At 51.8% G+C, this 20,818-nt stretch overlaps 1 protein-coding gene across 18 annotated transcripts in view; it reads right to left on the reverse strand.

The window, feature by feature from the left end:
- The window catches only part of CAMK2G (calcium/calmodulin dependent protein kinase II gamma), a 173,379-nt gene that overhangs the window by 69,218 nt on the left and 83,343 nt on the right, over positions 1-20,818 (reverse strand). For all 18 annotated transcript variants that reach the window (XM_073352899.2, XM_073352890.2, XM_073352887.2 and 15 more), the window contains exons 4-6: positions 8,166-8,220; positions 7,046-7,111; positions 3,964-4,036 (exon numbers count right to left, since the gene is read on the reverse strand). In XM_073352899.2, coding sequence (XP_073209000.1) covers positions 3,964-4,036; positions 7,046-7,111; positions 8,166-8,220 — 194 coding nt within the window. The remainder of the gene's footprint in view (positions 1-3,963; positions 4,037-7,045; positions 7,112-8,165; positions 8,221-20,818) is intronic.

The following is a 20,818-nucleotide window of genomic DNA, read 5'->3' on the forward strand; positions in this document are numbered from 1 at the left end:
CAACCCACACACCCAGCGCTGACACCAGGTGGCGCTGACAGCACAGTCCCTCCAGGATGTGATTCCGACCCATCCATGCAGAGAGAGAAAATGATGCCGCAGATACAACAATCTGCAGTGATGTGGCTCCCCACAAACATCTCACAGTCCCTAAGGCAGTGGACAAGCAAACACAATAATAAGGGCTGCCAAAGAGAAATCTAATGTGGGAAGGCCCAGTCAAGTCCGGCAGTAGCTTTATGGAGAGTGCCTTTCCACATAGCTCACTGCAGTGCTGCTGATGCTGCTAATGAAAGCTCCCTTTCTTTGAGTGGTGAACCCCCACCTACAGGAATTTATTAAATGCTCCTACATCACCCTCTCCTCTGATGAGGGACAAGACCTTTCCTATGCCAAGGATGGGATGCTGCTGCTCTCCCCCTGCTCTTGAAAACACCTTATACCAGAGATGGGACCCCACACCGCTACCTCTGAAGTATTAGGAAAAAGGATGTCACCCAAATAGAACCTCAGGCGTTCGAGGAACTCAGTTGTGTTCTGGAGGCTTCAGCAGGAGAAAGCGGTGAAGGGGTTAAAGTGGCTGCAAAACATTCCTCCAGGCTGAGGTGTTGTCTGCCAGAGCAGCTAGCAAAGGGGACCCTGCCTCTAACACACATGCCCTGAAGACACTGGCTGCAGCAGTTCAGCAGGAAATGGAGTTCCCACTGCACTTGCAGATAGGGACAGGGGTGTGCTGGAAAGGGCAGAAGGGGGAGGAGCCCAGAACCTCTCCTATCTTGGGCAGGATATAACAAACTACACAGACTGGAGTCTACAGCAGGCACCAATGGGAGGGTGGGAAAGGTGGCCTCCACCAGGACAGAAGGCTGGAAATCCACAAACTGGACTCTCACATTCCTTGGAGGTCATTTGCACAGCAGGGCATCTGTCTCCCATGGTGACCTAGAACTGCAGTCCTGCTGGATGAGGAAGGTGGTGTGGCTCAGTCACCTGCACAGCAGGGATGGGGTAGGTGAGGCATGCACACAAAGCCCACCCCGGCCTGCACTGCGCAGAAGGTGGTTTAGGTACATGTGGTGGTCTGAGGAGGCAGAGAGGAAGATCAGACATGCGTCGCCCTCTGCCTTGCCTGTGCTGCAAGGAGATGGTGGGGAGCTAGAAATACATGTCCCCTCATCCCTGCCTGAGAGTCAGGCCCCACTTCACACTGGTGCCAGCACGTTTCTCTGCGCCAGCAGGAACAGTGCCACTGCAGCTATCGCAGAGGAAAACTCACCAGTGTAGACAAGCCTGGTGGGAAATCTAGGACCTCCCTCCCACCCACAACTCACACTGCATATGTCTCAACTAGGGACGGTGGTTGTGCTTAGGCTGGGCTCAGCAACTCATGCTAGTTAAATCCCTCCAAAACTCCACCTATTCCCTGCAGACATCTACCTAGAGGGAAACCCCTTCAGCGGGACTCCAGCTCTGTGTGCAGGTGTATCTACCTGCATGTTCTGTAGGCTAGAATCCCACTGGCTGAAGTCAAGCTCAAGCTGTTACCCTTCCCTCACCCTAGAAACGGGTTGAGTTTAGGTGGGGCTTAGCTAACGTGAGTGAGCGGAGCCAGACCTAAGCATGTCCATTTTTCCTAGGCAAGACAAACCTGCTGTGACAGCACCTCCTGAAACCACCCTGCTTCTCCTCTCATTAGTTAATTCATGCCATTGCAACACCCAGGGTTCTACTTTAAAAAGGGCCATGATCAACTTCACTTATCTCACCCTAGCTCTTCACTACAGCCCTGCAGAATCTGAAACCTATTGCCAAATGTCTCCTCCTCCACATGCACAATTGTGGTCCTCTGGAACACACTGTAGCTACAGGGACGCTCACAAGCCATGGGCTGGGTTTGCTGATTTGCCATTGCAGGGTTGCTCCTTAGGACTGGTTTGTAACAGAGGAGGGCAAAAAGCAGAATATCAAAAACAAATACGCCTGAGCTCTGCAGCTCTAGACTATCTGTGGTCTGTTATGGTGGGCAGCTGATGAGGGCCGAGCCCCTAGGGGCCATGTGTTAAGCAAAGAGCATGGAGTAATTTATTTTTAAAGAGCAGAATGACAGAGATTGAGGAGCAGCTGCAGGGAACTGGACTGGGCGTGAGGAGGAACAAACTAGCCATCTTGGGAGCCCAGCTGCTGGCCAATTCTACCAGAACTCCCTGGCTTTCACACCCATCCCGTTGGTGGCCTTTGGAAAGCACTGTGTTCATACTGCAACATAGGGATTGGAGTACAGACCTACAGCGGAAAACGACTCTGCTATCCTGTGGCACAAAGAACTACCCGGACTTCCGTAGACTCCCTGGCCTTGGGCACTAGCATGCCCAGTGGTCACCTTTTCCATCCTTGAGGATGCTAGCTTCATTGACACCGTATAGCTCCCAGACATGTGTTTATTATGCCCTCTGGAAGGTTATTTTTAATATCATGCTTCTGCTGAGGCTACTATCTTCAGACTCCCAGGGTCATGTAACCTTCTCACCCTACAGCAAAGCAGCGCCAGAAGGGGGCGCCACCTGTAGTAATCTAGCAGAGCAGCTTCTGGCTGTCACATTCCCATGTAAAACAGAGTATGCTGCTGGACAGATAGGCCTCCTGGTGCAAAGCTTTTACTTTTTGGAGTCAAATCAACTCCCAGTACAGCAGCAGGCACTCCATGGGAAAGGAGCTGAAATCTCTCCTGTGAGGGGCCTCTGGGGGCATAAGTGTGCTGTAGCATGGTAGAAGCCTGATTCAGCCAGTGCTTACTGGATTAGCTATTTGATTAAACTTATAGGTAAGGCTACGTTTTAGTCATGGACAGGTCACGTGCAGTAAACAAAAATTCACGTCCTGTGAACTGTCCATGACTTTACTATATACCCCTAACTAAAACTTGGGCTGGGGCACCACGGGTGCTCGAGGAGGGCGGGCCGGGGGCACCGTGGGTGCTGGCCCAGGACTCCTGCTGGTGCTGCGGGGAAAGCGGGGAGAGGCACGTGGCCAGGGACTCCCACTGGTGCTGGTGGGGGGAGCAGGGGAGGATTAACGGGGCTGGCAGGCTCCCTACCCTGCTCCAACCGGCATGTGCCTGTAGCTCCCTCTGTAGGGGGAGGGGCAGCCGGGGGGCTCTGTAAGCTGCTCCTGCCACAAGCGCTGGGCTCTGCAGCTCCCACTGGCCGGGAACCACAGCCAGTGGGAGCTGCTGGGGCGGTGCCTGTGGGTGCGAGCAGCAGACGGAGCCCCCCGGCCACTCCGACTAGGAGCTGCAGGGACATGCTGGGGGGAAGCCAGGGAGCCCTCCCCCCACCCAGGTAAGCATCGCCACACACCCCAACACCCTCAGCCCTGAGCCCCCTCCCACACACCCAAACTGCTGCTACCTGGCCCAGGGGTTGCGAGGCTCGGGCAGCCCCTGAGCCAACACCGGCCGCTGCAGAAGTCGTGGAGGTCACAGAAAGTCATGGAATCCGTGACTTCCGTGACAGACACGCAGCCTTACTTATAAGGCTCTACTGACCAGCGACAAGAGAGACCAGCACAAGAGACTCATGTTGCATGACCCCGGCCTAGCCCAATGGCAGGTCTTTGGCAATCCAAATGTGGAATCAATAAATCCATGCGCTATACAAACAGACTCATCCTAGCAGACTAAACACCAGGCCTAGACTAGAGAGCCTCTTTGCGCCCTCCCCAAAGACTGATCCTGGCTCCTCCCCCCACCTGGGGCTGCCTCGCAGAGAGGCTGCCTCTGAGCAACCTATGGGAGCTCAACCGCCCTCTGAGGAAACCCCAAGGAGAACACGGGTGGCTTCAGGAACCTTCATGCCCAGCACAAGCAAGAATTCCGACTAGCCAGCAACACAAGATGCAGACATCAGCCACTGAGTTTCCTGCCCATGACACTGACTGCTGTCCCACTCCTGAGTAGTGGAGTACCTTCAAATCCCTGTGCACGATATCATGCTGGTGAATGTGATTCACGCTCTCCAGTATCTGGTGAATACAGTGGCTTCAAGATGAGCAGAGGGAGAAAAAGAGAGAGACACAGGGTTACACACAGTCTCAGCCTCTAACCTCCCTGCCATGGCTGGGAAGGGTGGGGAAGTGGAGAGTTCAGGGACTCTGGGCCAGGCCCAGCAGTTACCTGCGACCAAAGGGCTCCTCCAGCCCCATCATGCCCACCAGCTGTTGCTGCCACCGCCAAACTACCACAGCTGGAATTTTGTTGCTTAGCAACAGGGTTTCAAAGACAGCTCAACAGTGGGTTTAGATAGCAGGATCTCACTGCCCCCTCCTACCATCCCACTGACCCCCCCCTTCCCTGTCCACCTCCTTCCCCGCTCCTGGCGTTAGGCACTGTGTTTGTTTCATCAGCTGAGGACATACACCCGCACGTGTGTAAGCAGTAGCTCAGGGTTGGGCTAAGAAGGCCAAGCCACAGAAACACTCAGCTAGGCCTGGCCTAAGCTTTCATGAAACAGCAGCCTACTCCATCGAGCTCCAGACGAAGAATCTGGGTGTCTGCCAATTGACACGGCTTTCAGAGCAGCATTTCAAGCACTTTACATACACAATGTGCACGCCCACTCCCCCCCGCCCCATGCACGCACCCGCTAGCCGGGCGCCTTTTAAGTACAGATCCCACTTAGGGAGTTAGAAGCTGAAAAACACTCGCTCCCTGCTGAGTGCACCCTGCCGCACTCCCCCAGCCTGCAGAATACCAGTGCCATTCTCGACACTGACACCACAGGGAGAAGAGCAAGACGTTATTTACACTTGGCTTGTCAGAGTCAATGTTACACCCACAGAGTGTGTGCACCAGACACGCGCACACAGCTGAGATTGCTGGAGGAGGCTACTCAGCCAGATAGCGGTTCCCAAGCTCTCCGGCTGGAGCAGATGCAGCAGCATTTACATAGGTGTCATACTGAGAGAGGAAGCCTCTTTGATGTGGAAAGGAGCACAGATTTAAACAGCTCCTGCGGCCAGGCAGTCAGAGCCTGTCTGTGGGAAGTCGGGGTGGTCGGCCTCCCTTGGCAATTCACTCCGGAGAAGCCAGAGCAGGCCGCCCCATTGGGAATAAGCAGATGTTTTTCCAAGTCTCAGAGGCCCAGGCTTTCTTTATGGATCTTACAGATTGGAAATGGGTGAAATGGTGGGGGAGTGGGGGGGGAGGAAGGTAGTTGCTGCACTGTATATCGTTACCCCACCAGCCCCTCCCACTGGAATTGGCAGCACAAACCACTGGGTCAGATTCTGTGAATATCTCCCTGCTCCCAAAACAAAAAAAAAAAAAATGTATAATTAGAACAGAGCCAAGCCTGAGTGAGAGACTTTCTGGCCAAAAATGGCAAAAGTGCGAGGTGTCCCAGGCGAGCCAAGCGAGGCGGATTGGCACGAACCTTGCTCTCCCAGCCTGCTCTGGAATTCAGCTCAGCTTGGCGTGCGGCTAGAAAGGGAGGGCTTTGTACTTGTTCAGCAAACGCTGGGCTCTGTGGGCATGGTTCAATCAGCCCAGCTTGAATTGGAGAGGACAAGAGGGCGTTGCATAGGCACAGACAAGAAGCAGCGCCACATTCTCTCCTCTTCCCTTAACCTAACCAGGGTCCCCCTCCTCTGCCACTAGTGTCCCTCACTACTGCTCCTCATTCCCATCCCCCTCCAGGGCAGGAGGGGACAACCCAATCACCTCCCGCCCCCACTGGACTAAATGGATGAGCCAGGGAACATCACTTGGTCTGGGACAAACACACATGCAACAGCCCCAGAGCTGTTAAACACATCCCAAGGGCTCCTGGATCCTAACATCACCCGCTCCCTTAGAGAGCGCCTGCCCTCCTGGACTTCCTTCACCTTCAGCACACAGCTGCCTCTTGCAGCACATCCTGCAGGGGAGAGTCATGTGTAATGCTGCACTTCCAGAGCCAGGGAGCAGGTGGAGGCTCTAACTGAGCCACAGCAGGGGCAAATGAGCACCCAAACACTCTGTTCTTTTACATATGCCACAGAGCAGCTCCAGGAGTGCACATCACACCAGAACTGCCACACCCCATCACCCCAATCTAGGCACCCCAACGGAGCTCGCTCCTTCTCTGCTGCACACCTGCTATTCCGGTCTCCTGCCAGGCTCTACTCAGCTCCCCCTCCAGCCAAGGGCAGGCAGGGATAGCTTGTAGGGGCAGGACAGGGTTCCATGAAACTTCACCATAGGCCTCTGCTCCCCCGTTCCTGCCTCCCCCAAACCAGAGCTGAAAAGATCCCATTTCAAATGCCCCCATTTCTGGAGGCAGACTAGGTATCCAGAGCCCACATCTGGACTGATGAGAAATGGGATTCTGTCAGCCAACAATTAAGGGGTGGCCAGAGATGTCAGGAGTGAGCCCAGTTCAGACTCGTTTAGGGAAGCCCAACTCTTTAGGGGTGAAGGTGGGGGACACACAGAGGAGGGACAGGACTTAAGTCCGTTTAAAGTAGAGAACCAAAAGCTTCCCTTCTCATACTGTGCCTTGTGCTTCTAAGCTCCTGTCAGCAGAGGCTGTGAATGCTTTACACACACTGGGACAAGAAGCACACCCATTTTACACATGGGGAAATTGAGGCACAGGTCAGTTGCACAGAACTGCCTAAGGCGAGCATGAGTTCCTGGTAGAGCTGGGATAAGAAGCCAATAGTCCAGGTTTCCAGTCCTCTAATGCGACTGAAAACAATTCTTCCTCTTGTGCTTTACCCTTCCAAACACACACTGCTGCTCCCACTCCAGCAGCCAGGTCAGACAGACGCCAGCAGCAGGCCCTCCAGAGACAAGCAACGTCTCCAAGGGAGGAGGGCCTAACGCCACACTGAGTCAGCTACACTGAGTCTGTCACAGCTACAGTTGAAAGGCTGCATTAGTATGGGATGCGGAGGAGGGGTTTCCCACATGGGGAGCATTTATTTTACAACACAGCCATGTGCAGACATGCCATACTGTCTGACATGATTGGCACATAACAGGGAGAGTCTGAGCACAGATTCTTACCTAGCATCAGCTTCACTGTAGTACTCTCTGGCGACAATATCTTCAAAGAGCTCTCCACCAGTGACCCTGGAGGAGACAGACAGAGGGAAGTTAGGAGACTCATGCACAGCGAGGAGGCACAAGGGGTACACACTCGCTCCTGGGGTACCAGGCTGTCCTCTGCCAGCCTGCCTGAATCTTTGCCCGGGATTATCCCGAGGGAGGGCAAGCCAGGGCCAGAAACCTCAGAGCACCAGGTCCTCACTCAGTTCAGGGAGGGCATCATTACCCAAACAGTGGGGCATCTTTGCACTCACATCCACAGTGCTCTGGGTTCCACTTCCCTGGCAAACAAGCATGGTGGGCACCAGCATCTTGAACTACATAATTGTAGCCAGTACAGATGCCATAAACACACCGGGTGCCCTCCCTCCCCTCCGCCTCTCGTATCTGTGGCATGGAAAGGACACCTGTCGCCCTTGGAACCATTGCATCATTCCCTAAAATTAGATAGCAGACATAGGTCAGAAACTGACCTACTACATACCTCTCACCCCTAAATTTGCTGCCAGGCAGTTCCTACATCCATTCCCCCACACACCCCGGACACGCCCCCCCCCCATTCCCCCAGACCTCTCTGTCCTACTTTCTGACCTCTCTCATACAAGGCACCTGCATCATCTATTCCCCTCTCACCTTTCCACACCCACATCTTATACCCCTGTCCACCTCCCTTACATGCAGAGTTCACGCTGCAGAAGAAGCTGGGAAGGCTCAACACTACACACAGAATCATGCAAGCTTGCACTGTACACCAGCCAACATTTCCAAAGGTGTCAGGTCCAATGAGTCTTTGGCTCTAGGACACACTGATCTTCAGCTCCTTGACCCAGCATGAAACCACCTGTGATTTTGTTGCACAGTGACTATTATCCCTGGAGAGGAGACCAAAACCTTATTTTAGGAGGAGGTTCTTTGTCAGTGGATTATAGCCTTGTTGTCGGGAACTGGGATACAGGTCCTGGTGGGGAAAGGAGGCGGCAGGAAATAGAGGTTCAAGGATCTTTCATTCTGCTCTTAAATCAGCAGCCCACAGCTTTGTCTCAGCCACGAAGCACCAGAGCTAAAGGGAGGCACTTACAGATCAAAGACGAGGTAGTGGAAAGCTTCTTCTGAAATACTGTCATGGAGCCGCACTGTAAAAACACAAGCAAGAAACAAGGGACATTTAACATTTTCCAGATCTGATCCACCCCCCTTGGAAATCCATGACCACATTTCCCCAGTCCCATCCAGCAACCTATTGCTCCCTTCATCCCCTTCACCCTCACTCTGGAATCTAGAACCCTCCCTCCCACCATCCCTTATCCCAAATAATTTATGAGCATCCTTCACTTCCTGCCCCTCTAGCACCGGAACCAATACACTGGTGCTATTGAGGAGCGCATAAAGCAAAGAGTTCAGGGGACACACCATGGTCCTCAAGATGCGGGATCTCGGTTTTCAAACCTTATGTTTCAGGAATCCAGTTCAGCCAGTTGCTCTCCCTGAAAAATCTGTTCAAACTGTCTGCTAAAGCTGAAATATGCAGTAACCACAACACAAGTCTGCTTTTAAAAGTATCTGTCCTATCAACTAGCCTCAAGAGTGCTTTGCTGAGTCAAAAAGAGTTAACAAAAGAATTACAGTGGGGGAGAACAATTTCCAGGGGGAGATTTCCACGTGTAATTGGACATGAGAAGGCAAGTTGACGAGAACAGGACAGCTGGCAAGAGCAGCAGAGGAGAAGGCTCTCACTCCACAAGCAGTGAGATCAATGGGAGCAAGTCAAGGGCAGGATCTTACAAACAGCAAAGCACAGCCAGGATTATGGCACGAGAAAGAAAGCTCCGTTTGTGACGCTGTGAGACAAAGGTGGGGCCCCAGAGATGCTGCATGTGTGGTAGGGCAGGCACCAGCAGTCTCCATGCACTGGGGTCAGGAGCGGTCACCGACAGGTGCTGCAGTAGTCCAAGCAAGGAGAGAGGTGGAGGGGTGAAAATTCCAGCAGAGCTGGAGTGGAGCCAGTGGCACACAAGGGCAGTGCTGCAGAAGTGGCAACGAACGGGTGTTCAGACCCAGGAGAGTGGGAAGGACAAGGAAATTCAGGATCAAGGATGATGCTAAGGATGTAGACAGTGAAGAGATCTGGGAAGTGAGTCATGGACACACATAAAGGAGCTAGGTTTGTGGTTCACAATGCATTTCCTGGCCAAGGGCAGCACTTCTGCCTTTGATATGTTTGGATGAAGGAAGTGGAGCATCAGTTGGCCAAGACAGGCAGAGAACATGGACCAGGACATCTCAAAGACACGGACAGTGCGGTGTACATGCCTACGGTTAAAGGGAAGGCAAAGATGGCAGGTGACAAAGGCAGACAGTAGGAAAGAAGGGAGGGCCGAGAATGGAGCTTTGGAAGCACAAGGCAGCATGGGCTGTGGAAAAGCCACCTTCAAAGACAGCCAAAGAGCAGTGTGATAAGTAAGAGTAAAGTCATCACAGGAGGGAACCAGAGATGCCTGCACAGCTAGGAAGATGGAATGGTCCCCAGCATTAAAGGCTGCACAGAAGAAAAGAAGAATGAGCCTTCCCACCAATCCAGGTTGTTAGCCACATAGAGAAGAGCCGTTTCCCTGCTACGGCCCCTGGGGATCTCAGATGGAAATCAGCCTGGAGTCTGGTCACTAAAAGATTACTTAGGAGAGGAGAACCCCTTTCCTAAGCAGTTTGCTGAGGCTGCAAGCTCTGGGAGAGGGTGGCAGCTGGAGCCTCAGGGCCAAGGAAGGTCTGTAAAGAGGAGACTGGACGCTGGCAGGCTGACCAACAATGGCAGTAACGTAACAAGCAACGGTCAGGAGACAGAAGAGGGAAGGCTCCGGAAAGAGCAGGAAAGGAAAGAGACCATGAGGAGGAGTGGGGAATATACTGAAAACTCTCCACCCCTTCAATCCCAGCCCAGTACCGCCCACCGGCCCATGAGTGCCACCGGTGTGTAATGAGTTTGCTTCTCCCTAGCAATGCAACAGCAGAAGCGCTCTTTCAAGGTCCGTCTCCACTGCAAAAAAACAAAGCGTGTTCTTAGCTCAGGTTAGCTAACTCCAGTTAGGACACGAGTGAAGACAAAGAAACTCTACTTTTAGCTCAGGTTCACAGTTCGAGTGGACACCTGCAGAAGACCCGGGGTGAACGTGAGCTGCTAACCGGAGTTAAAAGCAGAGCCTTTGCTGTTGCTTTAGCTGGAGTTAGCCAATGCAGTGAGCTAATCCGAAGGAAGAGAACCAGCCAGCCAGACACAGCCTGTCTCACTCTATCCTGGGCATTGCCCACCAAACTGACTCGTACTCTGCAGTCTCGCCATCAGAGCCAGGCTCCTGTTTTGATATTGCTATTAACCTCCACCCTGCCTGATTACTGCTTTGACGTAGAGATTAAATGATTTAGTTTCAACGCAACTCCAATTACCAGAGCCTATCAGCTTAACGACATTATCTCCCCTTCCCGCCACCACTCAGCACGTAACAGGCAAATGTCTCCCCTGCCCTCCAGATAGAGCATGGGGGGTGTTGGTTAGTTAGTTGGTTAAATGGGTCTCTGAATCCCCTCTGCTTAGTTCACCATGACTTTCCATGCATCTTGCAATCTCCAGTTGACCAACTCCCCCTCCTTCCAGCCAGCATATAGCACTCTCCTCCATATCCATGGCCTGCTAGAGAGCAGATGTTGCATACCAGGAGATGGGGTCCTGGCTCTGACCAGTTCCAAACGTGTCCAAGAGAGACCAAAGCAGAGCAGTTTCTCAGCTTCAGACTTCCCTGGGCAAGGGGCAGATACAAAAAAGTTGCAGCAAGAGTGGAGGTTTTTCTTGTTCCTAACAAGGTCCCTGGGGTGTCCTGCAGAGGCTGCCAGCCCCATCACCCTTGCCTAGTGCTCTCCTCCCCCACACACTGGGGAGGCCTGACATACCATCTTGGGACAGCTGCGCAGAAACCCCAGGACCTTTCCCTAATTCCTGACGTGGGGTGTGACAGCATCTCAGAGCAGATGGAGGGGGAAATTCACGTATAGCTGCTGGGGGCAGGCAGAGCCAAGAAAAAATTCCAGACATGATATCATAGACGAGAGATGGAAAAGATGGATTGGTGCATCCAGGCCATCCCCCTGCAATGCAGGATTGTTCCCTACACAGCATTCAATGGTGCTTTAATTATTCAAGCAATGAAGCTTCCATCGCTCCCTTTGAGACAACCGCAAACCTGCAGCTCTTGGCCTCCTACATCGAGCGCAGCAAGCTATCCAAGTGCATGCTCTACAAACAGAGCTTTGAGTCGCATTAATAAGGAACCAGGGCACCCAGGAAATACCGGACTCCTGCAGACTAATGAATGCCTAGCACTTCCCTGAGGAGTCCATTCTCGCTCCTCACATCATGCTAACAGAGAGGGACAATTACTTTTATTGGCAGATACAGTAGCCACAAAGAGATAATTCAAACCAGGTTCTCTTCCCAACAGGGCTGTTTTAGCCAAAGGCTCTTTTCAAAACAAGGGAGGGGAGGCGGATGGGGGAAGCATGATTGCCTGCATCTTGCAGCTGTAGAGAAACACCACCCTGCCAAGGCTGCATGCTCACAGACTGCCCCATGATTGCATCTCAGGGTATGTCTACACTGGAGCTGTAATTTCTAGCTCAGGCAGACATACCTGTGTAGCTTGGATCAAGCCAGCATGCTAAAAACAAACGCAGACGTGGCAGTGTCAGCAGTGAGGCAGGGTAGCCACACGCCCAAGTACATACCTAGGCTTTCAGATGGGATAGTACTCAGGGCAGCTGGTCCATCCCACTGCTTGCACCATCACGGCTACACTTCGATTTTCCATATGCTCACTCAATCAGAGTTAGCGCGTGCCTGTCTACTTGAGCTGGAAATCACACCTCCAGCTCCAGGCTAGACACGCTGCAGCAAGAAAGTCAGAGGTACTGCTCCAGAGACACCTGAGCGGCAGTGACAAGCGGAGGTGAAGCAAGTGAATGAGCCTACAACTGAACCAACTGGAGTGGGGTCGAAAAGAAAACAGGAACGAGGCACTGGAGCATTAACCTGGCTACATAACACAGTAAAGGATCTCACTCACTGGTTCCTAAATACAGTTAGAAGTTTTATCTACAATATAAATTGTACCAGCATTGTAACCAGGTCCCTGGACCGAGTTTGTAGAGTGCACAAGTCCAAGGGTACCTTCAGCAATCTAAATACCATAGGTTAGTGATGCACATATAACCCACAATCAAATGGGCAGGTAACAAATGCCTGGCTACTCTGTTGTCTGCAGCCATACCACCCGGTGCTGCAATCAGTCAGACCCAGCAACCTAGGCAGGGCCTGGACAGGTCACTACATGGAGGAGAGCCCTCCAAGGGACATCTAGATGCTCAGATAATTACATCCTGCCACCTGAAAGTACCTCTGCAGTATACACTATTCTTCACTTCTGGTCCTGTCTTACAGTGTAACCTTGTGCTATGCTGTTAAACTGCTGCTAGGCACCACTATAGTTAAGGCTGAGACTAGCTTACCGGTTTTTCAAAGTGCTCTAAAATCATCTACATGCTTACTCTGCCTTCAATTGCTCTGTCTCATGGCAATTTGGGGTCATTTCAGCAAACAGTTCCTGCAATACAACCTCCCCTAAAAAAAAAACAAAAAAAACCACACACACCCAGGACAACCTGATGTTTCTCCCATTTTTAACACATTCCTGGAGCTCAAACTATGGCTTTGTTCCCCCCAAACTGATATCATCTGCTCAGAATTGAGCTCAGATAGCATCTGGTGCCCATTGCTCCTTCAGGGAAGCAATATTTTTAAAAAGTTGTTCAGGGAAAAGATTCTTAGAGAGAAAAGGTGAACGACGAGTACACAGCATTATTAGGGTAATGTGATCATGCCACAGGCTCCTCACCCCTTTCCTGAACACTGGGAGCAAGTACGATCAAAGGAAAGCAAGTAGCTGCCATCTCAAATGTTTGCACGATCAGAGGGGTGGCCAAGCATACAGACACACACCTACTGTTGGGAGTCCTATTTTAAGGGCTGGTGTAAGGTTGACACTGACTAAGACAGGGTCAGGACACTGCTCACTCGAGACCACAATTCACATCAATCACAAAAAAACAAAACCAAATTTCTCCTTTCTACAATAATTCATCCGATCGGCACAAACCAAAGATTCTCACGCCTAATCATTTCACACCTCCCCAGCCTGTAGCTTCTGTGGAACGGGAGGCTGACATCCGACGAAGTGAGTTGTAGCTCATGAAAGCTTATGCTCAAATAAATTTGTTAGTCTCTAAGGTGCCACAAGTCGTCCTTTTTTTGGTGAATTCTAGCTACGCGGTCCTTTTAAACACAAACTGACTCAGTGCTGGGATGCAGCACACAGGTACGGTAGGTGCATCTGCCAGACTGTGTCCTCACTAAGGCACCAGCTGCGTTTAGGGTGGGCTGAGCAGGCACCAGCTGGCTACGCCTGGCTTACACTCAATCACTTCACTCAGCCTGCACAAGCCACTGCCACATGTGACCCTGTCCCTAAAGATTCCCTCTGGACCCTGCACTTGCCCCTGCCTTATAGTTCACTGTCATGCACATGACCCAACAGCTACAAAGCCCCACAGCAATACGCCGTTGGGCTCCTGTTAGCACAACCCACGTGACTCAGCACTGCGATGAACAGTCCTGATGCACTTCTCAGAGCGCAGCATGAGCGCTGCCAGCCTGCTGCAACCAATCCGTGCCACAGCCAACCCTAACACAGCGCAGAGCGACCGGAGCGCATGCAGATGAGAGAGAACAATTCCGTAGGACACCACACGCTTCCTGGACCGAAACACATCCGTAGCAATTCCTCATGTCTGTTTATTATAGGACTACACAGGCTATCCCCCAGGGGCTGTTACAAGCTCCAGGGGGCAGAGTGAGGGTTGTAGGGCAAGGTAGGGCTACACCTTGGCTCTCTATTTCCTGGCTTTTAAGTGCATTCAATGCTTACGAGGTTATGAGGCACCACCAGTCATCCCTAGCTGCATTAACCAAGACTTTGGGCAGTGATTACATACCACTCAAGCTGCTGAACCAGAGATGCCTTTGCCGCAGTACCCACAGCAGAGCCAATACACTGTAATGGAGATTCCCAGCCCATGTCATGGTAATTGCAGCACAGCAACTCGTTCAAGCAGCCGTAGTGGTACGATCTCAGAAGTACTCCGAGATCTTTTGGAATGAAAAGTGCTGTATAAATATCAGCTGCTCATTCGAATCGGCAGCAGCCTCACCTCTGGGCAGGTTCCAGCCAAGCATTAGGCAGCGTTTGCCTCCCTCAAGGAGTAAGCGATGTCTTGGATTTCTCCCTCCCCCACGACTAGCAGCCGAGATGTACTGGAGTGGTAACTTTACTGAGCTCGGTGGCAAAAGAAAGACACTGCAGGCAAGCAGTCAGCAAACCAGGAGAAGAGGTGAAATAAAATGAGTTGTGAAAACCTGCCCCACTCCCTCGCCCAAAGTAATGCTCTCACGTTAGCCAGAGGATGCTGAAGCTACAAATACAAATACACATGGCTTAACAGACGGCAAATTGAGCACTATCTGCAACATCGCAACTAACAATGAACTGACACAGATGGCTACCACCCACGCCCCATCTCCCCACCTGCTCACCATCCTAACAGCCTGAGAGAGAAACTGTTCCACCACCTCAATAACGGATGGTGTATCGACTCTCCCAGCACAGCTCCCAACATACAACACACCTGTCCAGCCAGGAGCTCATGGTGAACCTGGGGCTGCTGAGGCAGCTTAGCTCCCACTCCAGCTGTTTCCCTAATTATATTAAACACGCAGAATTTGGCTGCAGCTGCTCAGGCTGCTTCCAAAAAGACTTTCCTTTTAATTAAAATTTTGCTATTAAAAAGCATTAAAGTGTGTAATACAAATAATCCTCTGGAAGTCATCTGTTCCAGCAGCTAATGACCGGCTTCGTTAGAGCGGTAACTAACAGGAGCAGGATGGTTAGCTCCTGCTGCTGCTAAGCAGTCCCCTAGGATGATGGCATCTCCCCTCCGCCCCTCCTGGCTCTGACAGAGAGAGGTTACAGGATGCTGTATACGTGACAGCTGGCTGCACACTCCCCAAGCCCCAAACATTTCACACTGACTGAATTTTTAAAGCCCCAGAGAACAGCAATGCATTCCCATCTCAACCCACAGTTCCCCTCAGACAGGACCAAGCCTCTGCAGATGCAGCCAAAGGATCGCCACTGAAAGAGCAAAATGAGCTGGGCTAAGTTAGTATGAAAAACTACAAGGAAGATTTCACCATGTGCTTCTTGTAATTCTTATGGCCAGAGAAACCCGTAACAACTCCAGCCTTGGACAGTGAGGGCAAGAGAATGCTATCCCTGCCACGAAGGGACTCCAGAAAGAGAACGTTCTACTGGAAAACAGGGTTCTGTTCTCTGGACACTCCACTGCATCACAATATCCTCTTAAGCATCTGTTCCCTTTCACAGACACATTTAAAAGTAACAAGAGAAACGTATTTCATTGAATAGAAGTTACATTCGTGACATTTCAGTTTTAGTTAGCCTTTGTTTCCTCTTTTAGTCTTTATTCTGCAACTTCTGTCTTGACAGACTAGAGCCCAACATCTCCCACCTAAACCTGAGGGAACCAGCCAAGCGAGTCTACATTAGCTGGGACAGTAGCAAACATTCTGGTTAAAGTGCACTCATTCCTTTTCATGACAATTAGCAACAGTTCCCAATTATCCATGTACCAGCTAAGCACAGTACCTTGCAATTTTCAGTGTGAGAGAGTGCGCAAGTGTATGTATTTAGAAAAGCTGGACATGCACAAGTCCATGGGGCCAGATGCAATGCATCCAAGGATGCTGAGGCTGATGTGATTGCAGAGTAATTGGCCATTATCTTTGAAAACTCGTGGCGATCGGGTGAGGTCCCAGACTATTGGAAAAAGGCAAATATAGTGCCCATCTTTGAAAAAAGGGAAGAAGGAGAATCTGGGGAACTACAGCCTCACCTCAGTCCCCAGAAAAATCATGGAGCAGTTCCTCAAGGAATCCATTTTGAAGCACTTGGAGGAAAGGAAGGTGATCAGGAACAGTCAGCATGAATTCACCAAGGGCAAGTCATGTCTGACCAACGCGATTGCCTTCTATGATGAGATAACTGGCTCTGTGGACATGGGGAAAGCAGTGGACATGATATACCTTGACTTTAGCAAAGCTTTTGATATGGTCTCCTACAGTATTCTTGCCAGAAAGTTAGGTCTTGGCTACACTTGTGCGTGAGCGCAATAAAGTCGCCAAGAGCGCTCTACCTTACTACCCATCCACACTGGCAAGGCACCTAGACTGCTCTGACTCCGTGGCTGGAGCGCTCCTGGTACTCCACCTCCCCGAGAGGAATAACGTTTGTGCCGGTGTGGACACCTAATGTGCTCTGATTGGCCTCCGGAAGTGTCCCACAGTGCCTGTTCTAGCCACTCTGGTCATCACTTTTGAACTCTGATGCCCTGTCCTCAGGTGACCAACCATCAGATCCGCCCTTTAAATTCCCTGGGAATTTTGAAAATCCCCTTCCTGTTTGCTATGCCAGGCGTGGAGTGCTATCAGCGAATTTTTCCAGTTGACCATGCCTCCACACGCCAGGCGATCCCCAGTATGGGGCAATGGTGAGGTGCTGGACCTCATCAGTGTTTGCGGAGAGGAAGCTGCGCAGTCCCAGCTGCGCTCCAGCCGTAGGAATTACAATACCTTCAGGCACATATCAAGGACCATGACGGAAAGGGACCATGACTGGGACGCTGTGCAGTGCAGGGTTAAAGTGAAGGAGCCTACCGCAAAGCCCGCGAGGCAAACAGCCACTCCAGTGCTGCTCCTGCGACCTGCCGTTTCTCCAAAGAGCTGGATGCGATACTTGGGGGCGACCCCACCTCCAGTCCAACGACCACCATGGACACTTCTGAGCCCAGCACAGCAAGCGGGGAGGAGGAGGATGAAAACGCGAGCGAGGGTGCTGAGGTGGGGGGAGACACCCCGGAATCCCGCGATGCATGCAGCCAGGAGCTCTTCTCAAGCCAGAAGGAAGGCAGCCAGTCACGGCGTCCAGTGCTTGGGGAAGGACAAACACCAGAGGAGGTTCCCAATAAGTGGCTTTTTTTTTCAGGAAGGAAGTTCTTTGGTGCGGGCTCTTTGAGCGAGGAGGGTTTGGGATGCATGCACGCCTAGATGCGGAACAGCACATTGATGTGCTCTATCACATCATGGTAATCAGCATCGGTGATCTCTTCAAAAGTCTCAGACAGAACATGGGCAAAGCGCCTGTGCAGGTTTACTGGGAGAGCCAACATGGTCCTTGTCCCAGTCAGGCTAACATGTCTGCGCCACTGTGCTGTGAGGGGCGGGGGAACCATTGCTGCACACAGGCAAGCTGCCTATGGGCCAGGCCGGAAATTGCATTGTAGTAGAAGACCCTCCCTTGCTTCCCCGGTCACCCTCAGCAGCGAGATATCTTCCAGGACGAACTCCTGTGGAGAATCTTGTGACAGTGCAGGTTTCCCCTGCAGCTGTTGGCTCTCCCCAAGGCACAGAAACCCAGAGGAGAGTACATCCACGAAACAATCAGTCCCCCTGGACCCTGTGCTTACTCACCATTTCTGGGTCTCATGTGGGTTACGTGCGCTCGCTTTGGGACAGGCAAAGTACGGTTTTGTATGGATTGTGATTGCCCTCCTTAAGTGCTCTGTCTGGTGTGTACAGTGCTTCCTCTGTTAAGTGTTGCATTTTGCCTGTATAGGTGCCACCTTGAGATCTCAGCCGCTGGCGTTATCACCGGCCAACAGACTGAGAGCACTCAGAAAGAGGCCCCGTAAAAGCAAAGGAGACATGCTGCAGGAAGTGATGCGGCAGTCTGTGGAAGAGAAACGCGGTGCTCCGGCAGCAAAGCACGGATCAGCTGATTAGCATAATGTAGCGCCAAGCAGACTCTATCCAGGTGCTCGTCACCATGCAGGCGGAGCACTACCACGCTCACTCCCCCCACCCCCCGCAGCCTTTGTCCCAAAACTCTTTCCCTTGTGCCCCCATGTCCCCTCTAACCCACTTTCCCCAACATCCGGGTTCTTACTGCCCCCAGCTGCCTCCTACACCCCTAGCTTCACCATCCACCCACAAAAACTACAACCCTTACCCACTGCACTCAACCCCCCTCAACATGCCTTACAGCCATCCTGAAGTGCAGCACTCAGTGCACAGCACTCCAGACAGGATTCCAGAGTATGAAATCAGGACATACTCAAGTCTGTGAGTGAACCAGTTCCCACCCCACCCCCTTGCCATTGTGGTATTGCTGTGTTACTTTGTTTTTATTTCAATAAATTAATTTTCTTTTCAATAAATGGAGTTTTTCCACTTTGAAAACATACTTTATTAGTGCATAAAGCAAAATATACCTTAGCCCAGGAAAGCAACAAGCACAACAATTCAGTGTACCAAACACAGCCACTGCACTTAACTCCTGTGCAGAGCAACACACATTACTGGTGGCTTTAAGCCTCAAATTGCTCCCTCAAGGCATCCCTAATCCTTGCAGCCCCATGCTGGGCCCCTCTAATAGCCCGGCTCTCTGGCTGTGCAAATTCAGCCTCCAGGTGTTGAACCTCCGAGGCCCATGCTTGAGTGAAGCTTTCACCCTTCCCTTCACAAATATTATGGATGGTATGGCACGCAAATATAACCGTGGGGATGCTGGCTTCGGCCAAGTCCAGCTTCCCATAAAGAGAGTGCCAGCGGCCCTTCAAATGGGCAAAAGCAAACTCCACAGTCAGTAGGCACCGGCTCAGCCTGTAGTTGAACCGTTCCTGGCTGCTGTCCAGGCTCCCTGTGTAGGGTTTCATGAGCCATGGCATTAAAGGGTAAGCAGGATCTCCAAGGATCACAATGGGCATTTCGACTTCCCCTATGGTGATCCTCTGGTCTGGGGAAAAAGTCCCGGCTTGCAGCTTCCTGAACAGGCCAGTGTTCCGAAAGATGCGTGGGTCATGCACCTGTACGAGCCAGCCTGCGTTAGCGTCAATGAAACGCCCGTGGTGATCCACAAGCGCCTGGAGAACCATGGAGAAAGACCCCTTTCGGTTAACATACTCTGAGGCTAGGTGGTCTGGTGCCAGAATAGGAATATGCGTCCCATTTATAGCCCCTCCGCAGTTAGGGAAACCCATTTGTTCAAAGCCATCCACAATGTCATGCACGTTAAGCAGAGTCACGGTTCTTCTGAGCAGGATGGCCCTGCAAACTTGCATCAACACAATTCCAAAGGTCGACTTTCCCACTCCAAACTGGTTAGCGACTGACCAGTAGCTGTCTGGAGTTGCCAGCTTCCAGACTGCAATAGCCACCTGCTTCTCCACCGGCAGGGAAGTTCTCAATCTCGTGTCTTGCGCCGTAGGGTGGGAGCGAGTTCAGCTCACAGTCCCATGGAAGTGACTTTTCTCATCCGAAAGTTCTGCAGCCACTGCTCATCACCCCAGACTTGCAGAACCATCTGATCTCACCACTCAGTGCTTGTTTCCCGAGCCCAAAAGCGGCGTTCCATGGTGGAGAGCATGTCTGTGAATGAGACAAGCAATTTTGTGTCCTATGCGTTACACGACTCAATATCCTCGGACTCCTTACTGTCACGTTGGATCTTAAGGAGTAGCTCGAATGATAAACGTGACGTGCTGGCGAGACTCGTCAGCATCCTCCTCAGCAGTTCGGGCTCCGTTCCTGCAGACCGAAAGGGAAGACAGAGTGCGCCACACAGAAACCGTTGAAAGATGGGGCCAAATGTGGACAGAAACACAGGGATTGCTGGGATGTGAAGCCATGCATCACGGGGCGTTGGGACAGAATCCAGAATTCCCCGCACCCCACACCTCCTTCCCACAAGCCACAGCACCAGAATGGGAAGAGGTGCTCTGTGGGATAGCTGCCCATAATGCACTGCTCCCAATGATGCTGCAAGTGCCGCGAATTGGAATGGGTTGTTACCGAGGGAGGTGGTGGAATCTCCATCCTTAGAGGTTTTTAAGGCCTGGCTTGACAAAGCCCTGGACGGGATGATTTAGTTGGAGTTAGTGCTGCTTTTGAGCAGGGGATTGGACTAGATGACCTCCTGAGGTCTCTTCTATCCCTAATCTTCTATGATTCTATGAACTAGCACAAAGCTGGAGTTGTGCAGTGGACACACATCAACCAGCAGGGACCAAGAGAGTCACTGTGCAGCCCCCAAGATGAGGCGGTAATGGGGAAATATAGTTCCCAAGATGAAAGAACAAGACTGGTGGGGCAAGGGACGAAGGGAAGAGGAGAAAAATCAGAGAGAAAAAAAGTGAGAGGGAGAGAATCTGAGTCAGGAACATGAAGGGATGGATGACTGGCCAATTCTCAGCACACACCCCACCCCCACCCCTCTGCAGTGCACACAGATACGCATCACCATCCCTGTGCAACTGGAGAAAGGGAAACCTGCAGCTCAGCTGGCACAAACTTAAGGGAGGGAAAAGCTCTACTGCTGAGGTGGTGTTTTGCATTTTGGGGGTGGGGAGATGGGAGAAGGAGGGAAGAATGAAGAAGGGGAGGCATCGCTGTTGTCACCCTACAAGAACTCCCAGGAACCATAGCAACCCACTAAACAGCCT

This window comes from Lepidochelys kempii, chromosome 7 (assembly GCF_965140285.1).
Source record: "Lepidochelys kempii isolate rLepKem1 chromosome 7, rLepKem1.hap1, whole genome shotgun sequence".
Taxonomy (NCBI): Eukaryota; Metazoa; Chordata; order Testudines; family Cheloniidae; genus Lepidochelys; species Lepidochelys kempii.